Source organism: Pelodiscus sinensis, chromosome 1 (genome assembly GCF_049634645.1).
Source record: "Pelodiscus sinensis isolate JC-2024 chromosome 1, ASM4963464v1, whole genome shotgun sequence".
Classification (NCBI taxonomy): domain Eukaryota; kingdom Metazoa; phylum Chordata; order Testudines; family Trionychidae; genus Pelodiscus; species Pelodiscus sinensis.
In genome coordinates, this window is record NC_134711.1 from 236227381 (window position 1) to 236245605 (window position 18225).

At 43.7% G+C, this 18225-nt stretch overlaps 1 protein-coding gene and 1 long non-coding RNA gene across 3 annotated transcripts in view; one reads left to right on the forward strand and one right to left on the reverse strand.

Annotated features, from left to right (window-relative positions):
• Nucleotides 1-1219: 1219 nt before the first annotated feature.
• On the forward strand, nt 1220-17819 carry LOC112544351 (uncharacterized). Its single transcript, XR_012900251.1, has 4 exons — nt 1220-3135; nt 10027-10149; nt 15140-15288; nt 17460-17819. It is a non-coding gene; the product is annotated as an uncharacterized LOC112544351 (long non-coding RNA).
• Nucleotides 8815-18225, reverse strand: part of UPF3A (UPF3A regulator of nonsense mediated mRNA decay) — a 45339-nt gene continuing 35928 nt past the window's right edge. Inside the window, exons 9-10 of one of the 2 annotated variants that reach the window (XM_075918168.1) lie at nt 13363-13657; nt 8815-10130 (exon numbers count right to left, since the gene is read on the reverse strand). In XM_075918168.1, coding sequence (XP_075774283.1) covers nt 9957-10130; nt 13363-13657 — 469 coding nt within the window. In that variant the 3' untranslated portion in view covers nt 8815-9956. The remainder of the gene's footprint in view (nt 10131-13362; nt 13658-18225) is intronic. The other variant, XM_075918178.1, reaches the window with a different exon arrangement.

Here is an 18225-nt window from a genome sequence, read left to right on the forward strand (position 1 = left end):
TACAGTGATCTCTTCCTTGTCATCACCGGTCTTCCTAATTCCATTGGGACTCTTGCGTCTTATTAAATCTTCATCTGTCTTTGTTCTGTGCCATAAGCCACTTACTATCTCCCCCCCCCCCCCCCCCCCACACACACTTATATCCCATTAGCCTCTCTCCTAGGCTAAGAGATTCTCTGATTAATGGCTTTTCTGGTGCATCTCCCCTGTAACCTTGTTAGTTCTTCATGCTGCCACAGAACCAAATATGTGTCCTGGCAGCAGTTTGCTAAGAACATTTAGCTCTGTGAACATTAGCCTACTCGCTAAGGAGGGACATGTCCAAACAGGACTGAGATGTGCCATGGCAGTCCCACATGCACTCCCTGCTCAACCAAGAAAGAGTTAACCCCCACCCCACACACAAGAAGCACCACCAAGGAGCCTGCAAGGAACATGGGACTATCCCTTTGGAAAACAGGAAGGTATAGTGGTTTCCCAGTCCTCAGAGTGTATCAAGCAATGGGGGCTCGATCAAGCCAGCGCTCCGCATGGTCCGAGGAGGAGAAGACTTTTCAGTAGAGGATCTAAGGTTTTTTGCATTTGGTTTGTGCAGACCTAGGATCCCAGAAAGAGGGAACGTCCAGAAGGGAAGAGGCTGCGCGTATACAGAGTGGACATTGTCGGTCTTGCTCCTTGCCCAGCTTTGTATCATCACCCCCACACCAGACATAAAGGTGCCCCACAAACACCTCACACCCCAGGGTGACTCGCTCTCTGGGGGAGCCCCTGTGCAGGGGTGGGGGGACAGCAGCACCAGATGCACGTCGGTTCTTATGAATAGGGACAACCTGGGCAGAGAAATCATTCCATAGACAGATGTGGGAATTTGCGCCTGTTGCTGCGGAGAACTCTGTGCGCCAGCCCTCCCTGTGCGCAAAGCCCACTGGCGGCTGCGCCCCTTTCCCCATGCTGGCAATCTGTCTGGCCAGGACCCTCTTCCCGCCCCTCCTCCCCCCGCCAGACACACCCTCTCCCAGGGCAGCGCAACCGGGTAGAAGGGAGCCCGCCTAAAAGCCTCTCCTACCCTGCCAGGAGCACGTGGCGCTTTTAAGCGCTGCAAACTGCTCGCAAGGCAGGGGCAGAGCGGAGGAGGCTTGGCGTGGGGGTGGGGGAGCACGCCAAGTCTACTCCGCTCTGCTCCTGCCCTGCAAGCAGCACATGGTGCTTACAAGTGTAACATGCTTCTGGCAGGGCGGGAGAGTGGCAGGCCTCCATGGGCCGGATCTACCCGTTTGGCGGGCCGAATGCAGCCCGCGGAGGCCCTTTTCCCACCCCTGCTCTAGATGCTAGTAGTGATTTTAAGTCTCTGATAAGTGTGGAGGGTAGAGAACAGATAAAGTGACTGCCTCATTGAAGACAGCATTCCAAGCTCACCACCTTATTTCTACTTTCAGAAGACACCTATTCTTTAACTCCATGAGCAATGACAGAACAACACTGGAAAAGTGGGTGCCCAGCACTGTAAAGGAAGGATTTGTTAGCTAGTTCACTTGCCTTCTTTTTCACCAAACCCTTTGATGTTGGCTCTTCATAGACCCATCTCATTAGGCCATGTTGCTTCAAGGAATATGGTCTTTTATACAATTGGGAGCAATAGAAGAAGTTCTTGGTCATCATGAGTGAAACGGGAAGGTTACTCACCAGGTGCAGGAACTGAAGTTCTTCGAGATGGTTGTCCCCAAGGGTGCTCCACATTCAGGTGCATCAGCGCCGCTGTGCTCTTGAGTGGAGATTTGAGATATCCTTGCCCTTGGCCAGCTGTGCACGCGGAGCATCAATGCATGCAATCTGTAGCGACTACTGTGCATGCGCAGCTGGCCACCTCCTCAGTTCCTTTTCTGAGCTGGACATTCTGGAATCTGAAGCGGTGGGGAGAAGAATGGGTGGTGGAGCATCCACGGGAACAACCATCTCAAAAAACTCCAGTTACTACACCTAGTGAGTAACCTTCCCTTTTTCTTTGAGGAATGTCCCCATGGGTGCTCCACCTTTCAGGTGATTTTGAAGCAGTAGTCGTAGATGGGAAAGGGAGCTTTGGCAGGTGAGAGTCTGTGACTGAGAATATTGTGTGGCCAAATCTCATCTCTGCATCTGCAAATGTTTGGATTGCATAATGCTGTGTGAAGGTGTGCGTGGACGCTCATGTGATGGCCTTGCAGATGTGTTCCGTGGGTATACCATGAAGAAATGCAGTAGTAGTTGCCATAGCTCTTGTGGAGCGGGCCTTGACACAGGGTGGTGGCTGTCTCCCGTCTAAGGTGTATGCTAGATGGATGCAACTGGATACCCATTTTGACATTCTTTGTTTTGATGTGGGTAACCTTTGTGACCTCTCTGTGGATGAAACAAACAGTTGTGGTGTTTTGCAAAAGGGCTTTGTTCGTGTCCGGTAAAAAGCAAGTGCCCTGCAGACATCCAAGGTATGAGTGTTGCCTCTTTATTGTCCTTGTGCGGCTTTGGGAAGAAGACGGGTAAGTATATGGATTCACTGCAGTGGAATGAGGCAAGTACTTTGGGGAGGAATTCGGGATAGGTCTGCAGTACCACACTGTCCTTGTGGAATATTGTGTATGGGAGGGGGGGGGTCTGCTATTATGGCTGCCATTTCCCTGACACTTCTAACAGAGGTAATTGCTACAAGGAAGGCTACCTTCATGAACAGATGTAGTAATGAACATGTTGCTATGGGCTCGAATGGCTTACCCATGAGAACTTTTAGCATGAGGTTCAAGTCCCATGCTGGAATTGGGTCCTTATGTGGGAGGAACATGTTGTGTAGCCTCCTAATAAAGCATGAAGGGCCGATATGGATGCGAGATTAACTTTGATGGAACTTAAGGAGAGACCCACATTATGTAGGTCCAGTAGGTATTGTAAAATTTGTGAGATTCCTGTGTGGGAGGGTTCATAGGAGTGTGTCTTGCACTTCTATTTCTGCATACATGTCATCTTCATTGTAGGTCTCCTGAAGCTTGCGAGGATGAGCTGTGTTGAGTCAGAGAAGGCTCTCTCCGTATTGTTTAGCCAACAAGCATCCATGCCTGAAGATGTAACATGTGGACTGTCGAATGGGGTATCTGGCCCCTGCGCTGTGTAAGTAAGGAGTATACTGGCAGAAATTGATGTGGTGGGAGGATGCTCATCTGTAGAAGGTATGGGTACCATGTTTGTCTGGACCAGTTGGACACTACAAGTATTATTCTGGCCCTGTCCTGTCTGATCTCGAGGATCACCCTTTGTACTGGAGGGAAGGAGGGGAATGCGTATGCTAGGGTAGATGTCCATTGGATGCTGAAGGTTTCCCTTAGGGAGTGGGGCCCTATGCCCGCCCTGAAACAGTATTGTGGGCAGCGAGCATTCTCATATGTGGTGAATAGGTCTATTGTTGGGAATCCCCACTTCTTGAAGAGGTAGGTCAGCATTGATCGGGTTAGTTCCCATTCATGGTTCTGTGGAAATTACCTGCTCAGAGTGTTGACAAGTATGTTGTCCTTGCTCAGGAGGTAAGCGGCAATCAGGTCTATGTTGTGCGTAATGCACCATTTCCACAGCAGGACCGCTTTTTGATATAGCTGGGAGGAGCATGATCCTCCCTGTCTGTTGGTGTAGTACATTGTGGTAACATTATCCATGAGAATTTGGACTGACTGTTGTATATTAGGGGGAGAAAGTGAAAGCATAGCTTTTGTACCGCCCGTAGTTCTAACTGGTTGATGCGTTGCCTGGACTCATCCTGAGTCCATTGGGCCTGGACTCCTGAGGCCAAGGTGTGCTCCCCAGCCTAGCAGTGATGCATTTGTACTAATTATGACTGACGGGGGGGTAGGGGGGGGCTGCATTGGAAAGGGATGCCTACACATACATTGCCCTGCTGGGTCCACTATGTGAGAGAACATTTTATTCTGGTACGTAAGGAGAGTTGTTTGTTCAGAGAGTGGATTCACAGGTGGTACGTCGAGTGCAGTGTAGGTAAGCGTGGGGTACTAGGAAAGTGGCCGCCACTACGTGACCCAGAATTTGAAGGCAGAGACGTGTTGTTAAGAGTCTGAATGGTAACACTCAGTACTGCAAGTATCTGTCTTGTATTATGAAGCATAGGCATGTCCTGTGTGACGGGTGTATTGATATATGAAAATAAGCATCCTGGAGGTCGAGAGTAGTCAGCCAAGCTCCTTTTTCCAAGGCAGGGATAATTGTGGCAAGGGTCACTATCTTGAAGCACTGATATCTGACAAAGCGGTTTAACCTGTGATGGTCCAGAATAGGCCTCCAACTGCCTGACTTCTTGGTGGTGAGACAGTAATGGGAATAGAAACCACTGCCCGTGATGTTGTGGTACCTCTTCTATCCCTCCCAGCTTTAGAAGGTGTTCTGCCTCTTGTGCGAGCACATGCTTGTGAGAGGGGTGAAGAGTGACGGGCACGCGAGGGTGGGATGGAGGGATATCTAAAAAGGGGATGCTTTAGCTGGTTTTTATAATTTCCAACACCCACTTGTCGATGGTCATGAGGGACCACGCTGGATAGAATGTGGCTAGTCTGCTGCCAAATATTGTGGATGGTTCTGATTGCTGCCTTGGAAATACTGGGATGATCAAACCCTCAACCAGGACTTCAAAACTGTTGTCTAGATGTTGAGAGTTGTTGAGTTGATGACTATTGGATTTTCTGCATCTGTTTTGACGTGGCCGATGTCTATTGTCATAGTGCCGTTGCTGCTGGTTGAACGGTTGTGTTCTGTATCTCTGAGTGAATGGCCTGCCTTGCTTTCTTTTCATGACAAGTATGTGGATGCCTAAAGTTTTTAGAGTCATTCTGGAATCCTTCAAGGTGTATAAGCATTTGCGAAGTCTGTGAAAAGCTTGGTGGCCTTGAAAGGTAAATCCTCCACTGTGGATTTTACCTCTCTCAGGAAGCCAGAGAGTTGGAGCCAATAGGCCCATCTCATCACTATGGTGGAAACCAGAGATCTAGCTGCTGTATCTGCTGAATCATGCACTGCCTGGAGGGTTGTATGTGATATGAGTGTGCCCTCCTTGATGTTGGCCTTAAACTGTTCCTTTTGATTGTCTGGTAATGATTCAATAAAAGCTGTTAACTAGTCAAAGATGTGATGTGTGTATTTTGTCAGTAATGCCACATAGTTAGCTATTCTGAGTTGAAGACTCACTGAGGAATATGCTTTTCTCCCCATTGTGTCCAACCTCTTCCAATCCCTGACATGAGAGATGGTACTAGTGGCCTGTTGCTTCTCTCTCTGGTTTACTGCTTCAACCACTGAGTTTGGTGTGGGGTGGGAGAAGAGAAATTCTGTTCCATTAGAGGCAACATAGCATTTCTTAGAGGTTCTTTTGGAGGTTGGTGTGATTGTGGAGGACGTCTGCCAGATCTTTTTGGCAGGGTTCATAAGCGACTCATTCATGGAGATTGCCAGTTTCATGTGGGAATATGCATTCAATATATTTGTCAGTTTATGCTGTGTCTGAGGCATGTCAGACAATGAAATCTCTAAAGTCTCGGCGACTTTTTAAAAAAGGTCTTGAAATGACTTAAAATCACTCCCGGCGATTGTTGGAGGCATGATTATGTCATCGGGGGTGAAGACGAGGTATGTGTTGGTAGAAGAGCGCAAGATGCGTGCTCATCCCTGATAATGCCTACCTCCTGGTCTTCTGTTTTTGAATTGTAGTGTTTTGGAGATGGGGTGTTGGTGCCTGAGACCGTGGTGCAGGGGATAGCAACTGAGGTTGGTGCCCGTTGCGGTCTAAATGCAGTCCATAGGTCACAATATGGCCAGTTGCGAGGGAGAGTGGGAGGAAACTACCATGCAAGTTGCTACTATCATAATTGTTGCTGGTGTTTGGATATGGAGTGTCTTGGTAAATGTGATGTGTTGTTTATTGTTGCTAAACACTGGGGCTGTTGAATTGCCAGGTGTGGAGGAAAGACTGTATCTTGAAATTTGGCGTGCCATTAGCACCAAAAAGAGGAGTACTTGGCACTGAACTAACATCTAGCTCTGTCGCCACTGTAAAATGTGGTACCAGTGGAGGGGGAGGTAGTATTAGGGGCTGAGCTATGTGTGGCATGCTCAGCGGGGTTGTTTGCAGTGCCAGTTGCCCCTTGTGTGGCCGGTGCTGAGCGCTCTGATGGTGCTGTTACTGCCACCTGAGGCAAAACACTTGTACTTGTGGCTTGGCTGTGCTGTTGGTCGCGATCTGCAGCTGGTACCACAGCTGTTTTTGCCAGTGCCGGCAGGGAGGGTTTGCAATTTGCCTCAGAGGGCTCCTTAGTGGAGGCATATTCTTGTTCTTTTTAATTGGGGTCACGGCTCTTAGTGCTGCTGGCCCTGCTTACAGGCTGCTTCTTCAACCCCTTTTGTGCTGGGGTGGATGTGCAGCATTCTTGTAGAGAAGACATTTCCTCATGGGAGAGTCAGTCCCATAGGAGGTGTAGGACCTCTTCTTGGGATGAGGATTGCCCTGGTCTTTCGGACTTGTTTCAGAAGGAGCCACTCTCTCTGACCCCATCCCAGGTGATTTCTGACTGGGAGGGGTATTCTGCTTGGGGTCAGACCCAGATTGAGCTTTTTTCTAGAGTTGACTCATTTTTACTTGTAGCTTCTTGGCCTTTCTGGTATGCATTGTTAATTTTTGACAATGAGGACAGTGCTCTATGGGGTGCTCTTTCCCAAAACAACGGTTGTTCCCATCAGATATAGAGAAAGATAGTCTGTACACTTTTTAAAACCAGGCAAGCCAGGCATATCATGGAGAGCAGAAGAGGTTTTAAGTGGAACTGTGGTGTCCACAAAGAGACCCTAAATCAAATAATTTTTTAAGAAAAAGGAAACTTGGGGCATATCTAATTAGTAACTAAATCACTATGAGAACACACTAAAACTACCCATAGTATAGGGGAACTGCTGAGCTGTGACTGAAGCCGACGGCGGTTGAGAAGGAACTGAGAAGGTGGCCAGCTGTGTGAGTGCAGTAGTCATTCCAGATTGCATATGACGCAGTAGCCTCCCCAGGAATGAAATTAGGGGGGGTGTTAGAATTTACAAGGGGAGGGGGTATCAGGGCTGATGAGGGATGAGACCATGAGGGTGAAGGTGGGCTGTATGGCACCATAGTTCACAAAAGTGGGGGGGTGTTGGGGAAATTCAGGGAGGTATATACACCTCCATAGGGGGGGTGTAGGGAAATCCCTGATGCGCCAGCACTCTGCATGCGCAGCCAGCCACAGGGCACTGCTATCATAAATCCCCGATCAAGAGCACAGAGGTGCTGATGCACCTGAAGGTGGAGTACCCACGGAGACACTCCTCAAAGAAGAACCTGATAGTTTGCTGTGTGGAATTGCAGATGTGCCAATTAAAAGGCCTTTCTACCTAGCAGGGCCATCCTTAGGATTTATGGTGCCCTACGCAGAATTATTAAACTGGTACCCCTATGCCAAGGTTTGTCAAACAAAAACAAAAAAAAGAAAAAAGGAACCCACTTCCAATACCAATACATTAAAATCACATTCCTTCCCCAAGACTCCACCCTTTTGAGGTCCCATCCTCTCTGTTCCCCTCCTCTCCATCACTTGCTATCCTCAGCCATTATACGCTCTCACTTGGTTGAGAGAGGAGGTGCAGGCTCTGGGGTGGGAATGAGGGATTTGGATGTGGGAAGGGGTGAGAAGTGCAAGCTCTGGGAGGAAATCAGGATGCAGGAGAAGGGGATGCTGGCTCTGGGAGAGGGTTCCAGGCTGGGGAGTGTACATGAACAACATATCTTGAAGAAGAATTACAGGCATTCTGGGTCTTCTGGTGACTCCCACATCCAAAGTGGTTGCTCTTTAGTCTGGACTCTAGTCATCACCTCCTATAATTTAAATGGGCTGGAAATATTTGGTCTCATTTGGGCCTTGATCCTATGGAGTTTTGTGGTTTACCTACACACAAAGATGCACCTAAATAACTAATTTGGTTCGAATTAGCATCTTTCCTTATTTTGGTGTAAATTTGTGTGTGGACAGTTGTGACGAAATCCCTTTATCTCCCTTGACTTCCAGGAACCTTCCTGCCTCAGTTTCCCTACCCTAGTCAACTCACTGTCTCTCTGATACTGTCCAGCAATCTAGAGCTATTGGATCACTAAGGTGATAAGCCCTCTGGATAGGTCATTACAGTACATTCTTTTCAGGTTAACAAAGAGTACAGCAAAACTGTGGAGAGCCATCTAACATTTTCTGCCACTGAGCTGGCTCTATTTTATCCAGTATTCTTGCTCCTTACTAGTCCCTCCCTTCATGCTATATAGGCTTCCATTTATAGGAAGCTTCACCCTTGAGATATTGTCATGCAAGTCTGATTACCTGACCCAACCACCAGCCCAGCCCCAGCACAAGTGGAATAGAACCCAACTCAGCCCATCCTGTGATGTCTTATTTAAGATTAAAAATGTCCTACTGCTAAGTAGTTTGTCAGTAAAAATGCTTAATTCTCTTGCTTATAAAACATCTTATATGTAACTTAAAATTAAAACACTTCAATTATATTTTAATCGGCCATTTAATACTACTAATTAGCATATTAGGTTTCTTAGTATCTTTACTAAGCAAAAGAGTTGTGGAAGATTATTTCTCAGTTCACAGTCAAAGTATTTTTACTTTTTATTATGTTTAATGTTTGGGAAAATACAATTTTTTTTAGTTTAGAACAATCAGATGTTACGCTTCATAATAAAATCTTCAAACTGGGATGTCAAAAATTAAACAAACATCCTAATATTTAACTTTATTGATCAAGCAGATCTTGGTTTCAAACAACTGAAAAGTGCATCAGTTGAAAAGACAACTAATAATGAGACATATTTTGTTCTTGGATGGACATATATCTGTCTCTGACGGCACTGGAAGCGATAAGCATGCATCAGAGGCCGGAATTTGGCTTAGGTCTGCAAAATGAAAAGTTGGAACTGCTGTGTGTGTGGGGGGGGGGTTCCCCCCAAACAAATTATATTTTATAACATATATATCATACATATTCCAAATCCTGCAAATGCAATTTATGTGAAACATTTAACATATAAAAAGTAATCACCGTAGAATTGTTTTTTAAAAAGTCAATACTGGAAACAAAACTAAAAAAATGCAATTTTAGTAAAACCACATATTGTGTTTAAGTGCAGAGATTTGTGTTATTTTTTCGGTTTTAAACACAGGAATATATTAGACATAAAGGCAAAAGTGGTTAAGAGAATGACCAATGTTATAACATATTGTAGCATTTACTCACACTTATCTGACACTATAGTTAATTGAAAAACAATGTAAACATAATGAGGTATGGATACCAACAAACAATGGCAAACTATGGGCCTGATCCTATAAATATTACTGGTGACAGTGCTTATGCTGGGTTTTGTCCCTTTGACTTCAACAGTACTAGTCTCTGTAGTAAGCATTATGCCTAGTGGTGTTTGCAGGATTGGGTCCTAGGTAGTCAATGCCATTAACAGAACCCATTTAAAGTGCCTCAGATTTTACACTGATGCAATTCTACATTTCTTTATTTGTCTCAATTTAATAGGCAAGAGTAAGTGAAATATTTTCTGGCAAGTTTTGTATAAATATTGGTTTAAAACTAATAGAGGTTTTCTAGCTAAACGTAAATTTCCTAAAATACTGGATCAATACTAAACTAGTTAAACAGTGCTTGCATCTATTTTTTGTAGAAAAGCAACTGAATTTCTTTTACATTGTTTTTATGCCTCTGATCATCATTTTATTCATTTTAAAGAACAAGAATAGATGTATTCAAATTTTGTTGGTCCAACCTGTGGAATTCTGAAGTGGTCTTATGTATTTTGTGCGAAAATTAAATCTTAAATTCATTTTTTCACAAGTTTTCTACCCATTATTTCATTCTGCTTCTTCACTCTTCTCAGAACCCCCTCCAGTTGAATTATCTACCTCATACTTTCTATCACAGGCATCTTCAGAGGACTTTCCAGGGCAGTCAGAGATTTTACTTGTAGATCCCGTATGTGTTCGAATGCGAGCTCCTGGCTGGTATAACTGCATGGCTGGACGATCCTAGAAAGAAGTGCATAAGGTTAATTTTTTTGAGAAAACTATTGTTTATTAACATATGTGAGCGTGAAAGTGACTAACTTGAGTTTATGTAGATACTGGATTTTTGTGTTAAAATTATTTTGCATTTAATGAGAACTAGGAAAAAGCTTGAACATAATGAAAACAGATTTTGCATTTATTATCCACCTCTTTTATAACACTATTTTTGGGATCCAAGAATTTTGAGTAAAATAAAACAGTGGTAATCAAAGGATGACTCTGACAGAATGATATAACAAAGGCCAAAAGAATTCTGTAGTAAATTTTGATACTATTTACAGTTCAAGTTGGGGAGGACAGTAACTGGTGCCACGCACACTTACGGCTTTATACACGAATGTTAGATAATAAATACAAATATAATAAAATAATACTCATTGGAAGAAACCAGAACAATGAGGGTATAGTGAATTTCAAATGAAATTCAGTATATAAGCTCCTGTTGTTTCTCTCTCATTGACGTGTGTGCAGAGCCATATTGACCTATGAACCATTAATACATTTAAACATGGGATGCAAAATGTTAGTCATCCATCCAATGGTCATACCTAGCATACCCCACTCTCATATTCATGTTCTTTATGAATAGATGGATACCAACCAACATGAATCAGGAAACAAAATGAGCACAAAGAAAAATGACTATTTTTACAGGCATAGTCACTGAAACCACGGGCAGTGGGTGACCCCATAGCTTGGGGAGGCAAGCCCCCAGCCCTGCCCTTTCCGGCCAAAGCCCTGCCTTTTCAATGTCCACTAGAGCCCAGCTCTCCCCCCACTCTGTCTGCTGCTGGCACCTGTACAACCCCCCGCCAATGTGTTCACTGGCCTATGATCTCTGCCCCATAGTAGCACCCCCAGTCTACTTCAGAGAGCTGGTGGACACTGTACCTGTAACCTGCCCACCCCCTCCAGAGCTCTGCAGCCCTGGTGTGTGGCACGGCTGCAGTCTCTCCCAGAGCTCTAGAGAGCTGGGAGGTGATGCAGTTCCAGCCTGCCCCAGAGCTCCAGAGAGCCAGCAGGCAGCACACGTCCCCAACCTGCTTTAGAGAGACTGCACCTGCCTTAGCCCTAGACCTTGGGAGAGCTGGTAGCTGCAGCCTGTTCCAGCCCCAGAGCTCCAATGGGCAGCATGGTCCCAGCTTTTCCTGGTCCCCAAACACTGGAGAGGAGAGCAGATGATGCGGCACAGCCTGATGCCAGCCCCAGCCTCTGCCTCTGATACCACAACAGCAGGCTGGGGAAGAGAGTCTGGGGGACTCTGGTGGAGCATGGGCAGGGCCAGGTCAAGCAGTTTGAGAATGCAATGCCTTCCACTGCCTATGATACCCACTACCCATGACTGAAACCATCAGAAATTTGTGGATCTGAATACCAAAGTGCAGCTAGTTCCTAGGAAAAATGCAACTGAAACTTATTGTGAATGGTTACTGTTTAAAAGCCTCTGCCTACTGAGGCTATTTATTTTAACTATCACAAATAGGGGTGAAACCTCTCTAGTCTGGCACCCTTGGGACCCGACCTGATTGGTGCTGAACGAGAGAATTTGCTGAACCACAGGAGGTCAATCCTGTCTAGCAACATTACCAACACTTCAACTGCTTACTGATCTCTTAGAAGACATTTAGGGGTAAATTAGAACTAAATAACATCACAGAATACTGAGAACCAGGACTGGAGACTATAAGCAAACTTTATGGGACCGAAGGAAACTTAGCCACTCCTGCGAACAGTGGACATCTGACTAACTAAGATCATGCCGGACCACGGATGCTGCCTGACCAGAGAGCAACAGACTAGAGAGGTGCAGCCTGTATTAGACTGATGCTATGGAGAGATCCTATTTAACATCTGTATTAAAGTATAGGGTTCACCTAGAAAAATACATGGAATAGGCCATTTTAAGAAAACTGCAGAGCACTGAATTCTGTTCCATCTTAATTTCCTTTCACCTCTCCCTCACAATTTTCAATTCCTTTGATCTTGTTTTTTTCCTTCATTCTTTCCCCCCTTCACTGATACATCCTCCATTATCAGCTCTTCTCTTCCCCCTTGAATTTCAGTCTTGTTTCACCTTACTTTCCCATTTCTTTAGATTAGATATCTGACTTTTTATTTAGGATGTTTAGAAACACATTGTTTTAAGTGTTTTGAGTTAACCACCAGTTTCAATGTTCATCAGACTAAAACTTGCATGAACAGAGTTAGGTCAATTGGACCTTTCATTTTTTATTAAATGGTTTAAATCAATTTAATATTTTTAATATATTCAGACAGAAATTCAGACAGTTGCTAAAGGGGCAGAGAAAAAAGAACAGGGCTGCTGCTTGCCTGTCCTACTTCTAGAAACAGCACCACTGCATCAAGAGGCACACTGTCATGGAGACCTTACCTGCACCTGCTGTGAAAACTCTCTTCAGAAAAGGTGCACGTTACAGAGATGAATTCCATGCAAAGCAGTGGCAACCATCTTGTATGGAAAACTACATGATTAAAATGGATGAGGCCTCTAACAGCAGCCATCTCTTAGAAATGCTTTGACATGTCCTCTGAAATCTCAAAGCCTAAAACCTTCAGAAAGTGAACTCCACAGGTGAAGACTGGAAAATGGTTTTCTGTGTGTGGCTCCCATTCAAGAAACTGCCCAACTGTGGCTATTTTTTAAGAAGGCTCTTTCCCTAGATTTGACACTTTACAATGGGGTGACTTACCCTCCACTAGAAAGAGCCTTTACCTATGGGCAGAGTGAATGAAAACTACAAGATCTACTTTCCTATCTTCTGTATTGAAAAATTCTAAATATGATAACTTCTGGATAAAATATTTATTTATTCACTTTTACTTTAAAATCTGAATAATTGTAAGACAGCTAATAATCTGTCTGTAAAAATTTTACTTAGAATAAATTCACTTTTAAAAGACTACTGGGCCAAAGTTTTCAAACTCTCTTATAAATCACCTGTGATATAAAACTTTTAAAATGCTCAAAAAATGTTGGGCTTCCAAGAATAATGTTCTAAGAAAACAAATCCTATTGTCTTAAAAAAAAAAAAGTCTGGGTTTTACTGAAAATCAAATAGAGAATTGATTTTCTTGAAAAAAAAGCATCTTTATGCCGAGACTGCAAAAGGAAAACCTGTGGCCTTGAGGTATATTTTACTAATGAAAGATTATCCTAAATGAATAAAAGAACCTTATTTCTTATGCGCTCCTTTTTGGATGCCATGTCATCACACTTGTCCTCTTTACCCAGTTTGTCTACGGCCTCCACAGTGAAGCTGTAGTTGTGGTTCCCTTTCTTCCCTCTCTCTTGGCTGTATCCTTTCCCCCATTTCAGCTCTTCTTCATTCCGTCTCATAAACTTGTCAAACTCATAGTGAGCTCTATGCTTTCTGCCATCATCCAACCGGTATCTTTGTCTTTCAAGTTCTTTTTCTCGAAATCTTCTCTCCAAATCCATTTGCTCTTTATCACTATCATTTTGTGACCTGTGTGTGTTTAAACAAGAAAAACCTGAATAATTAATTTAGACAAAAATCACAGGTCTTGATTCAAAGGTCCCTGAAGTAAAATAGAAAGACTCCAACTGGCTTCAACAGGTTTTAGATTAGGCCCACAATTATGCCATATTTTCTTCTTAATTAAAAAAAATGAGATGCAATTTTGTACATCATAAATTCAACTCCCTATTGTGCATTCAGTTGAAATAGAAGCAGGAAAATATTTTGCAAACTGAGGTCTCCACTGGCTTGAAAAGAGAATCAGATTTACTTTAGAACTGCTTTGAAAATCATCCTGCAACTATTTTTCATATTTGAAATTACCGTTTAAATAGCGGTCTTGATCTTACAGATAAGAAAGGGTTACAGGATTAGGTCCAAAGACTTAGCATGTGAGTAATATCACAGACTTCCGTGGAAGCATTAATGACATAAAATAACTTTGCAAGTTCAAGACCTTGACTTTATGGCTCCATTTAACAGAAATTATTCACATCTTTTGCAACAGATGGGAGGCATTAAAGAAGACAGAATTAATGCTGCTGCTCCACTCTTCACTTACAATTATGTGTCTAGATGATGTAGCCTGCTAGTACATTTTTATTTAGGTGACTAAGTTTTGGAAAACCATTATCTTGTCACTCATGGTAATTAATTTATATTATATACTAAATAATTTATATTATAAAATAAACTATTTGCAACATTTTGCTGTTAAGATGATATAATTCTCTGTACTTTTATTCATTTCATTGCTCTTGTTCAGTAACCAGATGGCTCCTTTGTAAAATGAAACAGTAAATTATGGAAAAGAATGCAGAATAATTTCATCTAGTGCTAAAAAAAGGGAGTAAATAGATAGTAGTTATTTCAAATTTTTATTAGATGAAAAGTGAATCATTCAAATTGAAATGGGAATCTACAGTTTTGCCAGCTTTTGACATTTTAGCTTGTGACAAAGGAAATGCTAATCAGCAGACAAAATGGACGAAAGAGTCTGGAGGTTTGTCACTTAAATTGTTTATTAACACCTGTTTGTTCATTAACTTGCTTGAATATGAACAATTTTTCTATGTTTTCCACACAATTTTTCCTTGTAAATCATGGAATAGTGAAAGTGTACAGCCTCTGTCATGTAGTTATCTGCTGATTGGCACTTCCTTTATTTAAAAAAATGGGGCGAAGGGTTTCCCATATCTGCAAATAGCTGAGCGCCGATAACAATAGAAAGTCAATGTGAATTGAAATTGCTTAGCGGTTCACAAGACTGGACCCTGTGTCAGTATGTATTGCACTTCTTGAGTAGAAGGAAAATGGCAGCTCTCATTGAGTCATACCAGAACCTTTCACAACTACAGAGATACTAAAACATGGTATATGCTTCTAAATATGTATATTACTTGTAAATATTACTTTAGCTCTTCAGGATATGACTAACTATGACCATTTTGTTTTCCTCTACCTTTTCAGCTTTTAAGTATAAATGTGTAACTGCAGAGCCTGAACTCTCACCAATGTTTTGAAGAATGTGCATGACTTTACCATAACAGGACCCATATGCAAGAATTTTGTAAATATAGACTGCAAGGGTACAAACGCACACCTCCATAATCACCTGAGTAAGCGTGCTCTGGAGAGGAGACTGGGGGGATATGATAGAGGTCTATATAATCATGACAGGTTGGAAAAGTGAAAAAGGAAAAGTTAATTTACTTGTTCCCATAACATAAGATCTAGGGGTCACCAAATGAAATTAATAGGTAGCAGGTTTAAAATCAACTAAAGGAAGTTTTTCTTCATGAGTGCACAGTCAGTCTGTGGAACTCCTTGCCAAAGGATGTTGTGAAGACAGAATTTGAAAACGAACTAGATAAATTCATGGAGGTTAGATCCATCAATACTTATTAGAAAGGATGGGCAGGAATGGTGTCCCTGAGCTTCTGTTTGTCAGAAGCTGGGAATGGGTGACAGGGGAAGGATCACTTGATGATTTCCTGTTCTGTTCTCTCCCTCTGGGGCATCTGGAATTGGCCACTGTTGGAAGACAGGACACTGAGCTAGATGGACCTTTGGTCTGACCCAATATGGCTATTCTTATGTTCTAAAGAAAATGGAGAGTAGGATAAAATTCAATGGTATAAAGTGCAAAGTCATGCACTTATATTCTACTAAGAATTTCTGTTACAAACTAAGGCTTCGTTAGTTGAACGTAATAGCAGAGAAGAGAAAGCTGGAAGTGGGTTGATCACATGATGGCTATGAGCCACCAATGTGATGGTGCTCTGAAAAAGACAAATGGGATCCTAGGATGTGTCAGGTGAGGCATTTCTAACAGCCATACAGAATTATTATAGTATATGCTATACTATACAGAATTACTATACTATATACTATAGTATTCGATACTATATAAAATTACTACAAAAGGCATTGCTAAGACCACACATGAAATACTGTGTACCACTGTAAAAATAGGGGCAGAGAAGAGTTAAGTAGGATGATCTGGGAATTGAGGATCTATCTTATGAGAGGATACTAGAAAAGTCTGGCTTGTTTAGTCTATCCAAAAAGAAGGCTGAGAGGGGATATTGCTACTCTCAATAAATAAGATACCAAGATAAATACCATGGAGGGTGAAAACTATGTATGCTAAAGAATAATGTGTGCACAAGAACAAATGGATATGCACTGGCCATGAACAAATTTTGGCTGGAAATTAGAAAGTTTCTCACCATCAAAGGGGTGAGATTCATGCAATAAGAGTTGTGAGGACAAAAAAAATAATTTCAAGAGAGATGGACAAATTTCTGAGTGCAGTTGTATGAGTGGGTTGCTTGTGATGGTAGCAGCCAAGGCTTACCAATCCTGGATCTCACTTTGTTTATGGCATAGCTCCCTAAAAGTTCATGCTTCAGGTTTCCAGATGGCTACTTGCAGGGGTCAGGAAGGGAATATTCTGTGGGGTGCTGTTTTTGTTTTAAAAATCCTCATCCAAGCATCAGGAATAGCCATGGCTGAAATGAGATATAGGAGGGTTAGGACTCTGAGTCTTTGCTCACATGATCACCACGTAAGTCAAGGTGAAATTTTCCCCCAATCATATTGGCAGTGACCTTAGAGGCCTTCCTCTTCAGTGAGTGGGTGCAGGTCACTCACTGGGCTCTTCTGGGTATCTCTCAATCATTTCCCTGCCATAGTGAAGGTCTCAGGCACTACTGATAGTCCTCAAATGAAGAGGTTACTTACCTCGTAACTGTAGTTCTTCGAGATGTGTTGCTCATGTCCTTTCTGATTAGGTGTACGCGCGCCGCGTGCACGGATTCCGGAGCTTTTTTCCCTTAGCAGTATCCATAGGGCCGGCAGGGAGCCCCCTGGAGTGGCGCCGGTATACAGGTGCATATATATCCCAGTATCAGAGGGGTAGCCGTGTTAGTCTGAATCTGCAAAAGCGACGAGGAGTCCTGTGGCACCTACACTTCAGTAGCTTATGCTCCTACACTTCAGTTAGTCTATAGGTGCCACAGGACTCCTCGTCGCTTTTATATATCCCAGCTGGCCCCTCCACCCCTTCAGTTCCTTCTTGCCGGCTCCTTCCGACACGGGGAGGTGGGTGGGATGCAGAATGGACATGAGCAACACATCTCGAAGAACTACAGTTACGAGGTAAGTAACCTCTTCTTCTTCTTTGAGTGCTTGCTCGTGTCCATTCTGATTAAGTGAGTCCCTAGCCGTGTCCCCCCTCCGGAGGCGGGGTCGGAAGGTGACTAACTACTCTCTTATTATTCTGCAGAGCCCAGAACTGCCCTCCCGACGGCAGCATCCTCCCTGGCCAGTTGCGTGATTGCATAATGGTCTGCAAAAGTGTGCACCAATGACCAGGTTGCTGCTCTGCAGCTTTCCAAGATTGGCACGCAGGCCAGGAACGCCGCCGACGTTGCCTGGGCTCTAGTGGAATGTGCTGTTATGCACAGCAGTGGTCTACCCGCGCCCTTGTAGCACAGTCGAATGCAGGAAGTAATCCACGAGGATATACGCTGCGCCGAGACTGGCTGCCCACACATCCTGTCCGCCACTGAAATAAACAATTGAGTTGACATATGGAACTCTCGTGTCCTATCTATATAAAAAGCCAATGCCCTCCTAACATCCAGGCAGTGCAGAGCCTGTTCCCTGGGCGACGCGTGTGGCTTGGGGTAAAACACTGGCAGGTAAATATCCTGGGACATATGGAAGTGCGAGACAACCTTGGGAAGAAACCCCGGGTGTGGACGCAACCTCACCTTATCTTTAAAAAACACCGTGTAGGGTGGTTCTGAGGTGAGAGCCCTAAGCTCTGACACCCTCCTGGCCGAGGTAATGGCCACAAGGAAAGCTACCTTATAGGACAGGTGCATCAAAGAGCATGAAGCCAGAGGCTCGAACGGGGGCTTCATAAGGGCAGTCAGGACCAGGTTAAGGTCCCAAGCCGGGACCGGAGGTCTCTCATATGGCATCATTCTGTCAATTCCCTTTAGAAATCTTTTAACCAAGGGATTGGCAAAGATAGACCTTTGGCC